At 42.7% G+C, this 21,638-nt stretch overlaps 2 protein-coding genes across 6 annotated transcripts; both read left to right on the plus strand.

The window, feature by feature from the left end:
* The first annotated feature begins 9,055 nt into the window (after positions 1–9,055).
* MED7 (mediator complex subunit 7) lies at positions 9,056–11,030 on the plus strand. 2 transcript variants are annotated; one of them, XM_027643542.1, is made up of 2 exons: positions 9,056–9,140; positions 10,063–11,030. In XM_027643542.1, the coding sequence occupies exon 2, from the start codon at positions 10,082–10,084 to the stop codon at positions 10,772–10,774; it is 693 nt and encodes a 230-aa protein (XP_027499343.1). In that variant the 5' UTR covers positions 9,056–9,140; positions 10,063–10,081; the 3' UTR covers positions 10,775–11,030. The 2 variants fall into 2 exon arrangements, with proteins under 2 accessions (XP_027499343.1, XP_027499344.1); XM_027643543.1 differs by having other exon boundaries at positions 9,061–9,131.
* A 105-nt stretch (positions 11,031–11,135) lies between these two features.
* Positions 11,136–20,104, plus strand: LOC113947205 (hepatitis A virus cellular receptor 1 homolog). Of its 4 annotated transcripts, XM_027643538.1 has the most exons (8): positions 11,136–12,995; positions 14,770–15,111; positions 15,719–15,769; positions 17,777–17,853; positions 18,082–18,138; positions 18,901–19,015; positions 19,431–19,470; positions 19,853–20,104. In XM_027643538.1, exons 1-8 carry the CDS (start codon positions 12,944–12,946, stop codon positions 19,944–19,946), a joined length of 828 nt encoding a protein of 275 aa, XP_027499339.1. In that variant the 5' UTR covers positions 11,136–12,943; the 3' UTR covers positions 19,947–20,104. The 4 variants fall into 4 exon arrangements, with proteins under 4 accessions (XP_027499339.1, XP_027499341.1, XP_027499340.1 ...); XM_027643540.1 differs by lacking the exon at positions 18,082–18,138; XM_027643539.1 differs by lacking the exon at positions 15,719–15,769.
* The last annotated feature ends 1,534 nt before the right edge of the window (positions 20,105–21,638 follow it).

Raw genomic sequence — 21,638 nt, forward strand, 5'->3', positions numbered from 1 at the left:
AGAATATGCTTGTATAAGCAGTAACTTGCATAAGGAATAACTTTTATAAGGAATGTTAAATATATCATAGATATTTAAACTGAAGACAAACAGGTATAATAACCAATAATTGATTAATTATCATTGATTACTCTTTACTGATTACTAACTGCTTCAGGTGCAGTCTGATGAGGCTGTGGCTGGATGCTGCAGGAGGGAGAGGCACAACGTGCCCTCTGTGGATGGTATCAGGACCAACATCATCAGCAGTGAAGTGAGCTCAAACATCCAACCAAATCCAGCTAGTTTCCTCAGGCCTCCAGGGCACCACTCAGAGCAGTTTTCACCAGGCTAAATATAAAATTATAATAAAATTAGTATGCATCTAATGCAGTCAGTACAACAGCACTGTTCTATTTTAAAGCAAATGCAATCCATTTTTCTCTTCTCTTTCATTCTTAGTATTTTGTGTATTTTTTTTATCATTGACGAATAATTGTGTTGCTGATGGTATTGAGGCTTGGAGTCTGGTGGAGTGTGAGGAAACTGCAAGGTAAGTATTTTTATTAATTTTTATTAATTTCGTATTTCTGAAAATTGTTCCAGTGTAAATCATTTACCAGTGCTGAGTTTTGGCTCTATTTTAATGTAGTACTAGAATATAAGGAGGCAGCTCCCTATTGCTGCTTTTTGGAGCTGTTTGCAAGTTCAAAAGAAAATATTTCATTATTTTAAATAGAGCTTATGAGGAAAAAAATTCTGAACAAATATCAGAATTTCAAAAAAACGTGAAGACTTGGATTTTATAGCGCAGTTCATAAACAGACTTGGAAACCATATTCTCAATAGAATATATTGTTTATTCCTCAAAAAAAAAAGAAGTGGCATATCCCTTCCTTTCTGTTTCATGATATATTATTTAGGCAGTATGTTCCAGGGGTCATCAAACTTTTCCTACCAATTTTGTTCAATGTTAACTAGGAAACTCCATTTTCCATAAAAATACAATTTAAATATAGCACTTGATGTACAGATTTGTAAGAGAATTTGCTTAAGACAGTGCAGTACCATGGGCCAGAAACAAGGACAAACACAAGATGTTGTGCAGCTGATGCCTATATAAATATAGATGGTCTTGGTAGTCTTGCTGAAGATGAGATGCAGTGTATACTGAAACATTTGTCATGCAGAATTCTGTTAAAGTAAGGCTTTGTTTCTCGGCAGAGTGACTGAGTACCAAGGAACTCTTGTGGTGAGATGACACAAGTCTGTGATCTCCTGAAAAACCATCACTGGTGTCAAGGGGAATTTCATACCTATTTGTAGACTAGGATCAATGCCCAGGCCAAATTTCCCAATTCTTCTACAAACCCATTTGCCTCATGCAGTGCACATGTACGAAAAATGGAGAGTTTGATTAGAGTTTTCAAAATTTAGCCCTGTGTCAGCAGTAGCTGGATAAATTCCAGACCTTGAACCTCCAAAATATAGGACCACTTTTGCATGCACATAAATTTCTTTATGCTTGAGATTTTACTGATTTAAATTATGTTCAGAGATCCTTCCTTGTAATTAATAAACCAAAACATGCACAGAGACAAACTGTATGGATTCACTGTGCAACAATGAATTTTCCCCCAAAAAGGCTGTTGATCTTGATCAACAAGCATTTTACTTGATTTGTGTCAATACAGAAGCATTTATAATGACAGTTTGTAATGGCATTGCATTTTTAGCTAATAACACTTATTTAGGACTATGTTATTTTTTCTTGTCTCTTCTTTACACTTACTGTAGTGTGTTAAGAACTTTATGAAAATTCTTTGTAGCTTGGCCAAGGGAGTTGCAGTCTGCTGGCAGAGATGCACATGTTTTATCAGAAAATTGAGTATAAATAGAAATACAAGGGTATGACATTGCAGCTCTGCAGAAAAAGCGAGGGGTACAGGACAGCAGAGAGGTGAGACATCAGCGCTCTGAGGGGAGCGAGGCTGCTGGAGATGGGAGGATGTGGGGGGAGAAGAGGTTCAGCAAGGGTGGTGAGTAGTGGGGGGAGAGCTAAGAAATTCTTTGAACATAGTGACTGGCAGCTTGATTTCTTCAGGAGATAAGAGCTGAGTTCTCAGAGGGGCATGATTTGATCAAATACACAGATAAGGGGCTTGGCAACTGCGCCTCATTTGGCGTAAACATGGTGCGATGCACCACAGGAGGTCTGATGGGAAGGTGCTGTGAGGGGCAAGGTAAAAGAGAGATAAACAAGGAGCAGCTGAGAATACAGATTTGATACAACACATGCAGATGTAAGAAAATAATCCCAGATTTTGGCCCGGAGTGATAGAGAATGTCATAGCTGTGTTAGAACCGGCAGGATTTAGCAGGCTAGATCGGCCACTCTGAGTTTTCCATGTTGAGCTCAAACTGATGGTGGGCCAGCTAAGATATTAAGCAGAGAAAAAAAGTAAGAATGATCAGGAGGAAGGAAACAAGTCAACACAGCCAGATTTGGGTGCCATTGATATAAACATGGGAGCTGGTTTCAGTGGGAGCTGCTAACTAGCTCTGTTTTGCAATATCTGTATCAGCTGATAACTCTTCAGTGTTGAGCTTGGGAGGAAGGTAGGGGCTGACACATTTTTGTATCCAATCTTGCTATGGATCTACTCCTTCATTTTTCTTTTTTCACTTTAAATCCAAGCCCCACGTGTAGCAAACACAGAAATAGTTCAGTGTTACAAGCCAAAACCAGAATATGAATGCTAAGTTTAAAGAATGTATAGCCAGGTTGACACGTATAAACTAAAATCATATGGTCTAAGAATTGTATTCGTATTTAATTACACATTTAGGAGAGAGTAACCTGATTATGTATACTTGAATTTAATTTCAAAGATCATGGTTTCCTGACTAATTTTTAAATAAAATTGTTTTAAATAAATTGTTTCTTTCAAAACATGGACTGTAGACAAAAATCATTTTTCATTATCCATCTGGGTGACTAACTGTTTATAACCCTTTTAAAGAAAGCCTCAGACATTTAAGGGGTTCAGGACCTTTCTACAGTAGAGTAGGATGTAGGTATATATGTCTATATTTATTTAAGTAGAAATACACCACTTGTCTAGGACCAAGGGGGCTGCAGAGCTGGAATATGTGAGGATACCTGCAGAGCTCTACACACAAAGTACAAAGTCTTCCTCAAAGGGCTCCTCAGGAGAGCTGGAATATCCCATTAGCACAAGTACCTCATTTCTGAAAGCTGACACTGTATTATGGTACAGTTTTACACCAAATGTATGAGCACGCTCCTTTCAAGACTTCTGGCACCACTATATATTTGCATGGTACAGAAATTCTGTATCCTTAATAGAAAATACTTAAATATAACTGTCCTAAATATCTTAGAACCACTGTAAGACTATCCTTCAAGGGATGATGAATTTTTTAGGTATCCTACATATTCTCTACTTAAGTGCTTTTATAAAGCCTGCTACCATGTATCTTTGACAATTTTTCATCCATATTCAGGAAAATCTGAAATACTTTAAATGATTCAGATTTAAGTTTGAGCTCTGTGTGCTCTAAATACTCCTCTATGCTGGGTAAGTTGAGGTTACAGATAAAGTTATTCTTATCAACTGTGGCCTCAGTGGACTCCTTTTTTTTCTTTTAATCACCTTTGTTCATTCCTTGCTACCTCCTGCAAACTGCTCTATTTCTGCTTTAAAAAATGTTATTTTAGGGATTGGATTTTTTCGTAGGGGATTTACCCAGATTATGCAGTTCACACTTTGATTACTGCCGACTGCGAAAATCTCCCCACCCGCACATCCTGCCCTGATACCAATGCTTATGTCCTGAAGGCGGCAGAGAAATGTGTAAAGTTAAATATAGATTATTTTTGTTTCTGTAAAAAAAAAAAACAGTCCGCAAGGCTGCAACTCTCTCTTCACTCTCATAAATTGACCTATATACTTCTATCATGTGTAATATTTAGGTAAGGTTTACTGCCTGGGTGCCAGCTCTTCCTTTACACCAGCTGCTCAATACAATGATTATTACTCCACTTCTAAACTTCCATAATTCAACCCATTTTGCTACTTAGGTTAGAGTGTGAGAAACTCTTATTTAGGTTACTCAGCTGTCTTGCTTCTTTGACAGTTCATTATCACCCCAATAAACATGTCTCCAGTAGACCCAAAGAACAAGGCAGAAAGCTGCAGAAAAAGGGAAGAATTAGCCTGGTCTTTCTGAGCCAGATGCATCCAGCTTTCCCCTAGGTCTCACAATTGCACCTTTGAATCTGCTCACGCTGCTGCTCCCAGTGACCAAGGGAGTTGCTCTTGTAGAACCAGAACAAGATTCTCCTGTGAACTGTCTGGGACCCCTGGGAAAGCAGATGCCTTGTTCTGAGCATTGCTAGGAGGATGTAGTGAATTATCCATCATTTGAATGCCTGAAGTGAATCACTCCCAGGCTTACTGATGTTGGCAGTAACATTGACAACATGCTTTATACTCGCGAATTTGCACCGGGTTAGGACAGGCTCTTCTGTGATGAAGGGAGAATTAATTCTGTCCTCAGCTGTTCTCTTAGGGAAAAATGCAGAAAAGGAAACCTAGTTTCATGGGGTTGTACCCAAACTGGGAATGTGTTCCAGCTCCTTTTATCAGTGCCTGCCTATCATGGTTTCTTTCTGTTACTGTCTCCCTCTGAAGACACAGGCATGACATACACTGCTGGCAAAGTGGCAGTGCCAGTGTTTATTCTGGCAATATGACGTTTGCTGCTACCCAGGTTGCTGATGGATGGACAGGGATTACTTCTTCATGCCATGTAGATGCATTTTTTGAGACATGTTCACTTACATGTTAGAATAGGTTGTCACTGCAGGCGTGTGACCAAGAGAACACACAGCATTAAAAATCAGTTTGGGGAGCTGCTTTCAGAAAAAACATTATGATTATGAGCACAGAAAAGACTATTGGATGATTCTATCAAAATGTGTGTGGATTTTGAAGCATGTCAATTTATTAAGCAGTAGTGAGATACCTGTTTTATTGCTAAATAGCCATTCAAGCTCTGTTCTGAGCTTTGAATCTGTTTGAATCTGCTAACAGGCTGTTTAGTAAGAAACAGGTCAACTGTCATGTACAACTCCCATATGCACTGCCCAATTTTTACATGATAGGAACATTAAACTTCTTTCCTACATTAGTAGGTGTGCCAACAGTCTGCAGTTGATATTTTAGTCTGAGGAGTCAGGAAGAAAAAGCTGCACAGTACTGCACTGCAAATTCATTAATTCCCACAGCCACAGCAGGAGACAGGGAGATGGGAATTAACCACAGCAGATGGAGACATAAAGCTTGTTTAAGTCCCCTTCACCACCGACAGGCTCCTTTTCTCTTCCCCTCCTCCCTGGTATATTCTACAACAAAGCCTGTAACAATCACCAAAAAAGGAATTCCTGAGCTCATTGCTTAAGCAGATGTAAGATATAACACTCACCTAAACCCAACAAGAGACTGGAACTGAGTTTCATTTTGGGTTTACTTTTTCAGACAACATGAGAAAAGCACACACACATTTATTTATTATTCAGAGTGAAGTAGCAGTCAAAAATGGAAGAAATATGTTGTACCACAGAAGAGAGCAGCGCTCTTCTAAAAAAATGCTTGAAAACGGGGTTTATATTTACTGTGCTTCCACAATGTTTGGATTCAAATTGTGCTAAAATAACAGCATACTGCAATGGTACACACTGTACACACTGCTGCTGAATTAATAGAACTGGAGTGTCTGATACTGAAACATGCCAATTTGCCTAAAATTAGTTATGAAGAAAACGAACATAAACTTAAGCAGTAAATTAAGATGTTGTGTCTTCGAGGTGAAGAATATCATTGTACTGATTCACCATCTGCTGAAGGGGTGTCCAGATTCAGTCCCACAATTTGGAGATGCTGTAGGAATTGTGATGCATTATCAGTGGTATGTTTGTACTGGACAGCATCCTTATTTCGGAAAAGAGCTGAAATGTAGCAGAAAGCAAATTGGAGAGTGCTCCTCATAACACTCACTATCACTCTTAATTTCTCATTTAGAACCACTGTAAGGAGAAATGTTCACAGCTTCCCATAGGCTGGAAAGGGTCATCCATGGCTCTTCTGAGAACCAGCCATGCTACCAAGAATGAGACTGAAAAACTTTAGTCGACGTTATATCCCCTCTGTCTTGGCCACTATCATACAGACTGAGAAAATGAGTCAAGAAGATCACCGAGATCATGTAAAAAACAAGTGCTTGGCCCTCACTGTCTTCTCCTGTTTGAAATCAGGGCGTTTTACATCCTTGCTACACAGTTCACTGACAGCAAGGTACTAGAGAATCAAGCTCAGCTCCTGTTAAAAGAATGTGAAATCAAAGTCTGGAAAGTCCAATAAAACCAAAGGTGTATTAGTACCTCCTTCTACATGGGTTATCTCATGCATGTCTGGAGGTGATGCTTTTTATTCCTTGCCTGTCTTTCAGAGTATGATGTAACGAGATGATTTAAGAGCTTGCTGCCACAGAAATGAGGAGAACTGTTCCCCTCCCCATCTCCCCAAGCTCCTCCTTTCCTCCTGCCTATGCACTCTCCTCTCTTAAAAGCTCACCCTGATGCTCACACGTTGACTTAACTCTCTAGAAGAGCTGAAAACTTAATCCAGAAAAATGGTAGTAAGGTTTTCTGTGGGTTTGGAGCTGCATCTGTGTCCTTTGCAATCCAATGCTTGACAGTGACAATACAAAGTGCTGAGAATAAAGGACTGCACAGCCAGAACTGGGGGACTGGAGGAGCATTTCCAAGGGATGGTTAGCCCAGATCCAGAGCTGAAATGCTAAAAACTGAACACGACGTGCAAACCACCTTATCCTGTTGTGTTTTTTCTGCATTGTGTCGCCCACTGTGGCTTCCCATTAGGATATTTATGCACAAAGGATGAGCACCTTCTGTACTCAACCTCTTGGGTCTGAGCAATCCATTCACACCCAAGACACTTCAGTCCATATTGATGTTTCTGAAAAGAACTCACATCTTGGGGCACCACAATATCCTTAATGTAAGGACCTTTGTTTCATTTTTTAAGTCAAAGTAATGGCATTCAAGAGCAGAAAATGTGAAAAACTACTTCAGATATCAGGCATTATCACATCTGGCAGTCTAGAAATTATTGATAAACACAGATTGAGCCCAGCTCAATTTCCTGTCTTTCCCTAAAGTTGTGAGTCATTACCAAATGGCAAGGATACTCTCCTTCGGACAATATGCATAAATTGAGCCCTAGTTACTTAAAAAGAAAATCCTCAACTCCACGTTTGAAAATATAAGATAGTCCACATCCATATATACATGAATGTGGATAAATACTAAATTATGATGGCATCAGTGAAAAGGAAAACTTTTAACTCAGACTAAGGAATGAAACCATACAAGATTAAGAAACAATGTAATAATTAAAATCAGCAGCAGCAGAACGTAAACTCTGTAAATACCATACAGCACTGTCAGAGAACAAGGACATTGAACTTCATTTAGGGTGAGACTTCTTCAGCAAGTTCACTGAAATTCCCTGCTATGTGACAGACACTCACTGAGAATAAATGTCTCAAAGAGGGTAATTTCCTCTTCAAAATATATTTTGCTTACAAATGAAACCAGATCAGCCTATTTCGCCACCAGGGCTGTACTCACTGTCAACTGTAAAGTATATTTGGTTTGGAATATATAAATATTCAACTGTTCTGTAAAATATCTATACATCATTTCAGGCTTTCTAATCAAATAAATCTATTCTAGGTCTTCTTTGAATCGTTTTAGAAATAATTAACAGGATCCAAGCTAATTATCATTCAACTGAAACTTTTTCGGTGACATGATCGATCTCGAAGCGTGGATCTGTAAACGACAGTGCGTGTGCACGCGATGGGTCCCTGTCACACCAAGGCCATTGCTGCCATCTGCTGAGGGAGAGAGAACGGCACAGGAACGGCCAAGTGTCAAAAAAGTACTCCCTGTTGGCTATTCCAGGGAGAGATTCCTGCAGAGGCGATGCCAGAAAGCCCAGCTCCACCTGACCCACAAGGTGAAAAACTAAAATCCACGGGTTTTACTTCAACTCCCTTTAGAACAAAACTGAACGAAAAGCGACGGAGCCGAACCGTTTGCTAGAATATGCTCAGGAATGCAGGAATGCTGGGAACACTTCCAGGGTGATGCTGTGATTCCATGGTCAGTGTTAATGCCCGCGGTATATTTGGATGCGTGGAAGCTCCTGGTACCGTGTGATCTCCACACACACGGTCACATTAAATGCCATCACTGCGTAATTCAGTGTTTAATGTGCAACAATCTAAACGCGCCCCTCCAGCTCAGCCCGTGGCTGCAGCCAAGAGGCGGTCGGGTTCTGTTTCCCGCAACCAGCGACAGGACAAGAGGGAATGGTCTGAAGCTGCGCCAGGGGAGGTTCAAGCTGGACATTAGGGAGAAATTCTTCACAGAAGGGATGTTTAGACATTGGAAGGGAGGTGGTGTAGACACCGTCCCTGGAGGTGTGTAAGGAAAGGCTGGACGTGGCACTCAGTGCCCTGGTCTGGTTGTTCGGCCACAGGTTGGACTCGATGTTCTCAGAGGTCTTTCCCAACCCAACTGACTCCGTGATTCCTACGATTCTGTGTCTCCCAGCAGCGGGGCCATCCTCACTCAACCCCATCCCCGCAGGGACACCAGGCCGGTCCCTCCCCTCCCCTGCCCTCCCCTCCCCGTTCTTCCGCCTCAGGAGCGGTTTCTGGCGAGGAAGCCCCGCAGCCCTGAGGGGTCACGGCGGCGCGACGGGACGGGACGGGACGGGACGGGACGGGACGGGACGGGATGGGACAGCCCCGACAGCCCCTCCACCCCCTCCACCCCCGCCATAGCGCGCACCCCCCCGGTGCCCAATTCGCGCTTGGCACCGCCCCCCGAGGGAGCTGAGTGGAGAGAGCGTCTGACTGATGTTCGCGAAAGCCAATCAGAGTGCGGTACCGAGAGGCTGCGAGCCAATGGAAGGCAGGGGGAGGGGCCTCTGTCCGGAAGCGGCGGCGCTGAGGGAACGCGGCGGGCGGTGAAGGCGGCGAGGGTGAGTGAGGGAAGGTGGGGGCGAACGAGCAGGTCCCCGCGGGCCCTGGATGGGTTCCGTCCCCTCCGCCAGTATCTGGTCACATCTCTTCTCTCCTCAGCACTGGCCTGGAGAGCCCTGCGGCCCAGAGCCCGGCCCAGCCCGGAGCAGGGCAGCGAAGCTCGGCGCGGGCGGGTGTGGGCCCGGCCCGGTTTCTCTCGTGGGTCGCGTGTGAAGAGGGGAAGCCACACGAGGAGCGGCTGAGGGCACTTGGTCTGTTCAGCCTGAAGAAGCAGGAGACTAAGGGCAGACCTCACCATGGTCTGCAGCTTCCTGACGAGGGGCAGAACCGGTCTGTGCTCTTCGTGACCAGTGACAGGACCCGAGGGAATGGCTGGAGTTGTGTCAGGGCAGGGTTAGCTGCATATTAAGAAAAGGTTCTTCACCCAGAGGGTGGTCGGGCACCGAACAGGCTCCCCAGGGCAGTGGTCACGGCCCCAAACCTGACAGAGCTCAAGAAGCATTTGGACAACGCTCTCAGGCACATGGTGGGATTGCTGGGTTGTCCTGTGCATGACCTGGAGTTGGACTTTGATGATCCTCGTGGGTCCCTTCCAACTCAGGATATTCTGTGGGGTTCACAGACTGGGCTCCAGCTAGGGAAGGGGTCTCCCCCTCCCTGTGGCTGCTCAGTTTACAGGCTGGTGCTTCTTGTTTTGGGAAATTAGTGTTCTGTGTCCTACTGTGGTTGATCCTGCTGTAAGTAAACCTTAGTGAAAAGTAACATGGATTTATCAGTAGTTTCCTGTATTCTGCACGTTGGGTTGTCTTTCTTCTGGCTCATTTTCTCAAGGTCACTTCTCTTGCATAGTCTTTGTTTATATTTATATATTAATCTTGTGACACAAATTGTTAACATATGTTTCTTGGGACATTCCCGTAGGTATTTTCATCTGGCAAAAATGGGTGAACCTCAGCAAGTGAGTGCCCTTCCTCCACCTCCAATGCAGTATATAAAAGAATATACTGATGAAAATATCCGTAAGGGCCTGGCTCCAAAGCCCCCTCCCCCTGTGAAGGACAGCTACATGATGTTTGGAAATCAGTTTCAGTGTGATGACCTGATCATTCGGCCCTTGGAGAGCCAGGGTATTGAACGGCTGCATCCCATGCAGTTCGATCACAAGAAGGAATTAAGAAAACTTAATATGTCTATCCTGGTCAACTTTTTGGACCTCTTGGATATCTTGATAAGGAGCCCAGGGAGCATAAAGCGAGAGGAGAAACTGGAAGACTTGAAACTGCTTTTTGTCCATGTCCATCACCTTATAAATGAGTATCGCCCTCACCAAGCCAGGGAGACACTGAGAGTCATGATGGAGGTGCAGAAACGTCAGCGCCTGGAGACCGCGGAGCGATTCCAGAAGCACCTGGAGCGGGTTGTGGAGATGATCCAGAACTGCCTGGCTTCCTTGCCTGATGATCTGCCTCATGCAGAGGGAGGACTGAGAGTGAAAGTGGAGCCCATGGATACTGATGATGGCAGCAACTGCATCGGACAGAGCGAAAAGCAGAGAGAGCGTTCAGGTGGCAAGAGAGATCAGGTTTTAGACAAGGACGCAGCGATGTGCAGCATTATTGACGAAATGACATGAAGAAAACACCTTGCTGTGTTAATGCACCACAGGGAGAGGCAGGATGTATTCTGAGGCTACACATAGTTTGTTTTGCTGTTGTACAAGCAGATAAAGCATTTCTTGTGCACATGTTGGAGGTTGTGAGTGACTGGGCAGATGAAAGTGTTTGATATTTTGTGACCTGTGTTTTTTTGGTAGAAAGAAAAAAGTATAATTTTTGTGAAATGTACTGTGAGGTGGTAGGCACAGATTAAAGTTGACTTTTTCTGTTGTACTTTCATTTGTCACTTCCTGCGTATTTTGGGGTCATCTCTCTGATTTTTGGGTATGCCATTCTATGGTTCTGTATGCTCTGAGGAAAGAAAAAATTTCTACAGAAGTGGTGCTTGTTTCTTGCACAAGCAAAACACGGAAGCTTGGAAAACAGGCACGTGGAAACTCAAGTTGCACCAAGGCATTCCTTATACTCTGTGTTTGAGGCGAAATCTAAAGCAAGTGGGTTAACTGTTGTCCTGTAGCTCTCCTATTCTCTTACTGTGTGACCAGAACAGCTTTCCTGGGATACAGACAGCACTCAAACAGCTGCTGACTAATGTGTGAACAGAATAGCCTGGGTGAAGTGAGTAGAATGGACACAGACAGAGCTCTGGGATAAGAGTTCCTTTATTTTCTCATCCTGTTTATTTATTTCAGAGCTCAGACGTGGCTCATGCAAGGGAGGAACCTGTGTAGACCTGTGCACAGCACATGTTTTGCAGGGGACTGTGGGAAGGGCTGTGTCCTGGTGTGCAGGTGGGTGTTTGCTGCACGCTGAACCACCAGAGCTCACCAGCTTGTGCCAGGCACTGTGGGGAATGCAGTCACCCCCCTCCTGCCAGAGCCAGCTTGCCAGGATCCTGCTGGCCATTATCAGAATTGTTCCTTTAGCAGCTGTCTGCAGTTTCCTGTTTCCACAGAAACACCAGGAGTGAAGAGGAAGCGCTTTTCTTAGTGTCCTGCTTCCAGCTGCTGCACGCAAAAGTCACACTGCATGCAAGTCACCCTTCATTCCTCTTACTCTCACTTCTCTCCTGCAAGTGTGTTGCTAGTGTTTGTCTCTCAGCTGCATTAATCCCTTGGTTTTCCTAATTTTCACTTAAAGAAACTGTCACTTTGGTGCCTCTGCTCTCTAAGGTATCCAGTGCGAGACAGCTCTGTTGGTTCTAACTCCTTAGTACTTAATTTCATCTGTATAAAACACTGTGAGGTAGATTAGTAGCTTCAGCAAAGAACACTTCTTGGCTCTGGATCAAATACCCTTGATCACAGCTGCAGTTCTAATCCAAACAATATAAAAAGACAAGATATCCTTGAGAAGAGTTTGGTGATCCAGGGACACAGGGGGAGTGGCCAGGGAACAGCCTTTATCAAAAGCTATATTTCAGAATTTTGTCAGAGTGAGCCTTGAGTCTGGGATGAGACAGTTTCCACACTACTTTTTAAAGTGATTCTGCATTCTGGATGTTTTATCTATATTGCAAAAGCTCAGGTGCATATGGAATTTTTAAGAGTCAGATGAAAAGAGACTGCAACTCTATTTGGCTCAACTGTGTAACAGTAGGACAGTTTTCCAATACTACCAAATTATTGCTGCCAAGGAAAATTTACCAGAAGATGCTCTGAGTTGCTTCTAAGTATTAGAACCAGAATTTTATGATTAAAAGCTTGAGTAGTTCTTTCTAGGAATCTTTTATTTTGTCAAGTCCTTTCTACTTACCACACTGCTACATATCCTATGTAATCTTTTATCCAGTTGCTGTCTACTATGGCAAAAGCAGGTGTGGGAAGCAGTCTGGGGCAATGGTTGTGGTAGTTGTGTGAGCTCAGTGGCGCTGACAAGTTTCACTTATGGTAATCAAGCGGATCTGGAAAAAAGAGAACTAGATTTCTGTGGCACTGCGAAGTGCTGCCTCTCAGTCACACCCCGTCAGCGGCAGCTCAGCACTGTACACTTGTACCTTGCCTGCAGCTCTGCCTGTGCTGCAGGAGACAAACAGCCCAACCACGGGCAAAAAGATCAGACTGGGCTGAAGGGCACCCACAGCTGTGTCTGGACATGGTGTGCTAAGAAGTAAACAACGAAGTTTACCTAGAAGATAAGTTTTCTTGAATGAGGAGGGTGAGCGGGAGTGTTCCTCATCTTCAGCCATGTTGTTGTCTTATGTCTGCATGACCTGGATTCTTCTGGTCCTGTTTACAGGTAACTAAGTGGGCCTAAACAACTAGACAGTGGTGGATGGAGGTATCATGCATCAGTGATTCTGAGGGTTGCAAAGTGAGAAATTTTATCTTACAACAGGAAGAGTGGCCACATATCACAGAAACTGCAGCTTTGCGTTAGAATTTTATCACAGTGACTCAATAGTGTTCTAGTGGCCTTATCACCTTTTTAAGACAAAATCATGTTTGAGGGTATGATGGTTTTAAAGATGCTCCTTCTTGAGCTAGTCTTGGCTCCTGCTAGTCTGATTAGTGGGCTTTTAAAAACTGATCCAAGATGAGCAGAAAACTTTAAATCACTTTAGAGAAGTTGTAAAACAAGGATATTTCACTTTGGCAGACTTTGTGAAGGTGAGAGCTTAGGAAGACAGGGAAAAGGCCAACTGTGGCTTCTGGTGTTTTTTAGCTAATATGAAATTGTATTGGGACAAATTGGTAATTTCTCCTTTTTTTTTTTTTTTTTTAATCTGAGGAACCAGTCCTAGATTGTTAAAGGCAACAGCACTGAAAACAACAGGTTGTAAAGTGGTACTAATAAAGACAGACATTAAAAACTTGGTGGTAAGATAAATTCAGTAGAAAGAAAAGGGATATTACAGATACTATTTCCTGTAGTTCTTTATACAATCTTTTATGATAAGATTCATTTCAAGCTTCCTTTTTATATTAAATAAAATGATAGACCAGACTGGACTTTCGATAGAGATAGTTTGTTGCCTGTTTTTGCTGCACAGAACTCTATTCCTGAAATGTTAATATGGATAGATTAAAATATTTACACATTTGATACAATGTTACTGAATTTGATAAGAATGGGCAGTAGTTGGTATATAGAAAATTATTTTCTTTGAAGTACAAACAGCGTGTGCACTTTGGGAGCCTCACTGCATACCCTGTTAGAAGAAAGTGGTTACAGGATGACTGTGACTGGATCCCCAGAGCACAAATCATTTTGACTGGTACTTAACTAGCTTTTAATAAAACCCTTCTAAAGGGAATATTGACTGGAGTGATCTAGATACACAAAAGAAACTATCTCACTGTATGAATGAGTGCTAGGGCTCACTGTGTTCACCTGAGTAGTGTGACACAGCCTTCTGGAAACGTGAAAAATTAAGGGGAACCAAACAAGTTAGAACCTGCATAAGAGTGAGAAGAGAAAATAAGGTAGTGGAAAAAAAAGAGTATAAAATTTCTCAGAAAAGCTCTGAAAAATCCCTTCTGATCAGAATGGGCAAAACCTGACTTAGGGAAAGAAAACCAGAAATTCATTCAGCAGTAATCATTATGATGAAACCTTCCGTTTAGTGGCTCTTCATTGAAAGGGAAGAACAGTTTCCGACAGTGGTTTTGATTAAAGTCAGCATCTTACTGCTCCCCTCTGTGTGGCTTGGATTACATCTAAAGGAAGGAAAAGAGCTGACAGACTGCACCTGACTCAAGAGAAGCCACAGAGTTGAGCAGATCCAAACACTGTTGTCTCTTCACCTCACTGCCTACCTGCAGAGGCTGAAGAAAGTGTATTTCTTCTTTCTGTGATGAGAGACATGTTCTGAACATGTAGTTGGCCTGATCGCTATCCCTCACTGCATCATTCCTACTGGGAATTTGTGGAAAATTCCTATTTGTGGAAAATCTGCTCCAACAATGCCTGGTGGTGTTTGAGAGATGAGAAGTGTCAGGACAGGCAAGATGCACAAGAAGCTACCCCCTTGCATGCCCTGTACTCAGCAGCTCTGTTGTTTTGTCCACAGGCCCCACAGTATCAGAAACAGTGATCGGAGAGGTCGGTCAGAACGTCACCGTGCCCTGCTCCTACAGCGTCCAGAGGACACAAGACATCACATCCATGTGCTGGGGTCGGGATAGCTGCCCTAATTCACGGTGTTCTCGGCCCATTATCTGGACAGATGGATGGAAGATGACAGAGCAGTACAGCAGCAGGTACCTATTGCAAGGGAAACTGCAGGAGGGCGACGTTTCCCTCACAATTGTGAACGCCGAGGAGGCAGACAGTGGGACTTACTGCTGCCGTGTGGAGCACTGGGGGTGGTTCAACGATCAAAAAACTAATCTCAAGGTTGTGATAAAGAAAGGTGAGTACAGAGGTGTGCTCTTATCTGAGTACCTTGTAGTAAATCTGCTCTTGGGTCTCGGTTTCAAAGCTTGTGGTGGAAATAGTTTCTACGATCATCCATAAGGCTGATCTTTAGGACCTTGCAGATCTTGCTGTTAGTGCTGTTCAAACTGAGCTGTCTTTGGCAAAGTTCTTATCCCAGCACAGTCACTTCAATTAAAAAAGGATGTGGTACTTTGTTTCACGGTGCACAGCACTACTGAGCTTAGAATAACTGAAGAGTTTAAGAGAAAGGGCAGCACACAGTACTTAGTTCATTCAAAGTATTATTGCTGCACTATTTTCATAGAAAGCCATGTTTGATTTTCCCTACTTGATTCTAGAGTAAAGCCCAGGGACACAAAATTGATATAGAGAAGTTTTTTATCAACTCTTCCTTTGATTTTTAGTTTTTCTCTTGCTTGTGAAAAGCACGATAATATATGGAACAACTGGCTGACAGAGGTACTTGTGTAGCTGGTGCTAGCAAATCCTTACTGTAGAAGCACTGTCTCTTTTTCACTACATAAATGCACACTAAGGCTAATTATAACATGTGTTGGTTTTGTTTTATTTTTTAACATCAGCTAAGATCTCTACTGCAAGTCCTCACACTTACACCTCTGAACAGACATCAGGTAACTTTTATCCAAGTATTAATCTCAATAGCGTATATAAGGCATATTGCATGTGGGGATCTTAGGAAGGAAACAAAATGATTCTGGATGATAGAAATGTCTTGGCTAAAATTTACTAAACATTACCATAGAATGAAAGATCAGAACTTGGGTTTAAATTCTGCCTGATATTATGTGGAGTCCAACAGAAGGAACATGTATATGTGGGAGGAAGCTTGCTTCCAGATGTGATACTTCAGAGGTTTTAGTGGTTCTTCAAGCTTTGCTTTTATTGTGGCTGTTGTTTTGGTTTGTTGGTTTGTTTGTGATATAAAATCTCACCTCTTCTTCTAGAAGTGCATTTCCTGAGGAGTGAAACTCAACTTTTGAGGAGCTGGGTGTACCCATTGCTTAATCAGCTAATTTGTTGCTCAATAATATAGAACTGTTTTATTGGACTAGCTCAAAAGCACATCTAATCCAGAATCCTGTCTCCAGTAGCAGTCAACAGCAGATAATTAAGGAGGATCATAGAAACAGGGCAGTAATTTTGTGATACAGTGCCAAAGTATTCTTCTACCCTGATATATGATGTGTCTCAGGTGTTGCCCACATCCTCTGTAGCCTGTGAACATTTAAAAACACGAGGTCTCTCACTGTAGTGGAAGAGACAGTGCACAACTGTTCCCTACTCAGTTTCTCCATTCCCCTCACAAGTGGATAAATTTCTATCACATACCCGCTCAGCTGCATCTTTTTCAGTCTGAGAAAGACACCTTTAATTTGCATTACACAAGAGAAAGCTCATGGTGTAACAGTATTTTCTGAATTCTGAAAGAAAAATCAGGGATGCCATTTGTATTTCTCCCTTTGTCTTGGATGTTTCCAGCTAAGCAACTCTAAATTAGGTTGTTACAACAGTTGCATTTCCTTTTTGGAAAAAGAAGTGAAAACTTTCTCAGACTGCTTCTATTCTAGTTGCAAATAATATGGCTTCCCATCTTATAACTCATGGGTTTTCTTAACCCTGTGACATCTTTGTTGGCTGATGGTGGAACAATGTTTTAAGTTTTCAGAACACAAGTTAGTATGTGCATGTTCACATAGAGAGAGACTGGAAAAGGCAGCTGGCTGTGTGCCTCTGATGTAGAAATACTCCAGAGTTCCCAACGGCAGAGAACAGTGAAGCCAATGATCCTGTCCTGTTCAAAATAAAGCTTCTGGGAATAAGGGTAACAATGTAAAACATTAAAGCAACCAGCTAATGTTGTCCTGAAGTGAACAGGAGATTTTGTTTTTATATCATCTGAGAACTCGTGGAGAAACTGAGACTGATGATAAAGAAGTCAGAAGTTTGTAGCTCTTAATTTTAAATATTGCAAACAGCTTTGCTCTGGGAAATTACCTCAAAATATGCTGCAGGTCCTTATGCAAATATGTCACATTTTGGTCAGTCTGTTTACTGCATAGCTGTCTGGGACTTTAAAAGTATCACTTGCTTTTTGACTCTGCATCAGTTGCTGTTTCAAGGCCCTGGGATAACCTTCATCAGTTTTCACCAGATGACCTAAGTTCACTTTAGGCATCATTTTTTGCTTCAAGGCCAGGTTGGATGGGGCATTGAACCACCTGGTCAAGTGGAAGGTGTCCTGTCCTATGGCAGGGGGATTGGAACTGGGTGATCTTTGAGGTCCCTTTTAACCCAAACCATTTCATGATTCTATAATCCACTGCTTCTTGGCTCCAAACCCAGATGGCTACCTTGATAACTCCTTCCCGGTGTTCACATAACAGCAAGAGCCAAGTGTTTCCTGGAAGGAATTCAAAGCTCTGAAAAGGGCAGCAGAAACTCCAATATTCAGAGTTTTGTGCTGACCTGTGAAGACTCCAACCTCTTTATGATATGCAGAGCCCAGACTACTGATAGACATTTAAGTTCAGTGGTTCCAAGTCAGCAGTACAGATTCCTCTGTGTCAAGGCAGAATGGTTCTCTGTGCAGGTGATGTGTTTTTCTTGTCTTTGCTCAGGTCCTGGAAGCACCAGTGGATCCTCCTTTACTGTCACAGAAACGTGGCCAGCATCTGCCTCAGAAGCTCCTGAGAATGTAAGCATCTCCTTTGCTGCAGCATACCTGGGCAGAGTGGATAGAAATGAGAGTTTATTGGGTCATCCCTACAGGCACTTCCACTGCTTTTGTTTGATTGCAACAGAATATTGTTGTTTATGGAAAAGAGATCTTATAAAAGAGGAGGGGAAAAAACCTGCTTAGCATGCATAAAGTACTTCCTACTAATGGAGGAAGAGCTTTAGCAACATATACATTGCCTTTCAGGCCTCTGGTCCCTGCTCTGACACCTCAGACTGCTCAGATGTTACTGCAAACCTGCAGGTATGGCAGGATGTGGGGGAGAGTGGAAGTTGGACCACCTGGGAGGACAGGGATGCCCTGCACTTCCTGTGCAGTGGGGTTCAAACAGGCTGTCCTGCCAGACCTCTCCCTGTCCTGCTGAGTCCTCCAGCACGTATTACAGGGTGACAGGCAGTAACAGCACCCAAATTTTATGAGGAAGACCAGCCAGCCAAGCCAGCCTTCGGGGAGGCCTGCTGTGATGTACAGTCAGACAGTCTGTGCTGTGGAAGTTCATGCTGCTGAATGTACAGGATGCAAGTCAGGGACCATACTGTGCTTCCAGTGTCTTTCCAGGCCTGAGATACCAATGGCAGATTAGATACTAGCAGCTAGCATCAGAAAGAAGTTTAGCCTAAATAAAAAACAATGCAAAGAGAAGGTGCATTTACTTATTGATATAAAGCCTTGAATAATTGCTGAATAAGCTGATAAGAAGGTGGGAGGGTGTGACATCAGGAGATATTTTGATCATAGAAAAATTCACCAAATAGTATTAAATCTCAATAAATGAAATTTGTCATAACCTCAGGTCATTTGACAATCTCAGAAATTTGTTTAACAGCATGGGTCACCTAAATGTTGCAGTGATTCTGCTTGAAACTTGTCCTGTATCTCAGATTAGGCTTTTGGTCTCAAATATACTTTTCCTGCAGAGTTGCAAAACATATAAATGGCCTTTGAGTGCTGTATGGGCTTCTTGCTGCCAGTTCCACTAATGCTCATCTACCTTGTGTTTCACAGAACACCTCTGTATCGCTTCCCAGTCAGCAGTATTCAGAAAATGGTCTGTACATTGGGATTGGGTCATGTGCAGTACTTCTGGTCATCCTGATTTTGGCTCTGTTCCTCACTAAACGTAAGTACTTTTCCTAGGCAGTTATTCAAGGATGGCTCAGGTTTGTCCAGTCACAGCTGTGGCAGATGTCATGCATCTCCTGCTTCAGGGCAGTGAGCTGAGGTCTCTGGATTCCTCACTCGGTCCCTGTGCTGTGGCTGCTCACTCAGCTCTCTCCCTATGGCCTCTGGGGCCCCGAAGAGCAAGGTGTGAATGTGGCCTCCTCATTTTGTGACTCTTTAGCAGCCAGACAACCCAGGGTGTGGTTGTGCCCTGCTGATTTCCTCCTACCCATTCCGCAGTTCCCTGTTCTCCCAGTTCCTTCCTGAAGATAATTATTTATTTTTGAACCCACTGCTTTACTTGCTTCTAGTGGTTTTAAAAAGCTATTTGTTTTTCTTTTTTTTTCTTTATTTTCATTCTGGATGGTCCTTAGAATACTTTTACAATACGAAAAAGACGGGTGACTTTGCAAAGTAAGTATTCTGTTCCTGCCTTTGCTGATAGGACAAATGAGGTTGCAGAAGGAGAATGTCAGTATGCTGACCATTCACCACATACTTTGACTTTCTTTTTAATCTGAAGTTAATAGAAAGCATTACAAAAAGAAATTAATAAATTCTGCTACTTTTCATTACTCAGTAAGCAAAAATGAGTAATAACTATCAGTTGATTGCATTAGGGAGCATGCAAACTCCAAGTGTGGGTTGTCTCTTAAGCGGAAAGATGATTCATTATCAGTCATGATAATAAGAGTTTATGCATGTTTCACTCTTTCCAGTGAGCTGGTTGATCTGCTCTTCTTGGTTTTATTGTCTGTTTTTTGTTTAAAACCATTATTTTTACTCTTTTGTGCAGCTTCATTGCATTTCAGAGGCCACAAGGTGTGGGGAATCATAATACCCTGGAAGATGAGATCCATGCAGAGGAAAATGTTTATATCATACACTAAGGACTGTATTCATGCTTGCCTTTGTCATTGTGGGGACATTAAATAGTTTGCAAAATGTTAGCTGCTCCCTCTGCTCAGCAGCTGCGTGTGTCTGCAGTACTGAAGCATTACTCACATCATTCTAATAAAACAAATAAAAGCTACACTTGCAATTAAAATCTTTATCAGCCTGTTCCAGAGAGAGAAACTGAAACCCTACTGTCTTAAATGGAAATTTCCATTTCCTAAAGAAAGTTACCATTATATTTATTGTCTGCTTCAAATTCTCACTTCCTTTTTGGAAAAAAGAGGAAGTGCCAGAAGGGCAGAATTGACTTCGCTGTGGGTTCTGTCTGCCACCTACCATAGAGCCTGTGCCATCAGAGGGCAGAAGCAATCTCAAAGCTGCTGTGACAAAGCTGTCACATGGGAAAACTTGGTAGTATTAGTAATTTAATATACATTTAGTCGGATTTTCAGTGAAGTCAGGTATACCCAGTCCTGGTAACAGCTCAGTAATACAATATACTAATTACTGTCCACCCACAGTTAAAGCTGGGGGAGCTATGGATGCTCGCCCCTCATGGGATGACCTCAGAGCTACAGCATCAGTACTTCAATGTACAGAATATTCACACCTTGTTTTAAGAGAACTATGACTAAGTGTGTTTCTCTCTACAAAATACATCGCTTTTTTTCTGTGGTTTTCTCCTTGGGCCCACCTATACCCTGAGAAGCCCTTGGGGTGGAAAGTCTCACTTCAGGCATCTAAAACAACTGAACAAATAATACCCACTTTGTAAAGTTAATTAAGTCCTCTTCTTAGCTTATGGAGAAGTCATGGACATTGCATGAAATATTGGTTTGAAGCTGACCTGCCTTCACACCCCTCTGAATACCAAACAACTAATTCATAAGAATGCTGAATGTATTTGATGGATTTTAGCCCATAAATACAGAGAATCTGTGGTTAAAGTCTTTCCTCCATTGCTCCTCAGTTACTGATGTGTCTCAGCTCTTACTCTCTGCAAACTAAACTTTGGTTTACTTTAAATAAAAAAATGGAGGCAGCCCCATGAGTATGAATCAATCCCTTAAGCATTGTTAAGCAGGAGATACAACACCAAAATCGTCTTTGAGTGGAAGAATAATTTTCATCAATTGTTTTTAAGAACACATTTTAAACAGGGGACTGAAAGAGCAGAAAAGTAGCAGAGGCAGGAGAGAGACCAACTCTTACCAGATATTGGTCAGTACATTTTGCCCTGGAGCCCATCCCAAGCAGCAGTGTGGAATTATCTAGTGCAGACATTGCTGTCATGGGGAAGATTCACAGAAGTACCAGAGACTTTCTACAATTGAGTTAATTTTCAGCTTCAAAATAATTTTCAACTATGCAGTGAGACATAAAGGTGGAATAATGAAATCAGCAGGTATTTATGTCAACAGCTGAGACACTCTGAGGCCACGGTCTGGTTGTATTTAAGGGGAGCTGGGGTCAGTGGAGCAGTTACCCCTCCCTCTCCCAGCTGGTAGAGAGGGGAGGGTTGGGTTGGCAGGGGAGGGGAGTGGTTCCCCAAGAGCCCTGGCTGAGGTGGGATCTTGCAGGTGAGTGTGCTTGCAAATAGTCACAAAGGAGGGAAAGGCTCCTCATCTTGTTGAGGAAGGAAGAAATGGAAAGGAAACTGGGATAGGTGACCCTGGTGTGCTCTG

The sequence above is a fragment of the Corapipo altera genome, unplaced genomic scaffold, assembly GCF_003945725.1.
Source record: "Corapipo altera isolate COAL_440 unplaced genomic scaffold, ASM394572v1 75, whole genome shotgun sequence".
NCBI lineage: Eukaryota > Metazoa > Chordata > Aves > Passeriformes > Pipridae > Corapipo > Corapipo altera.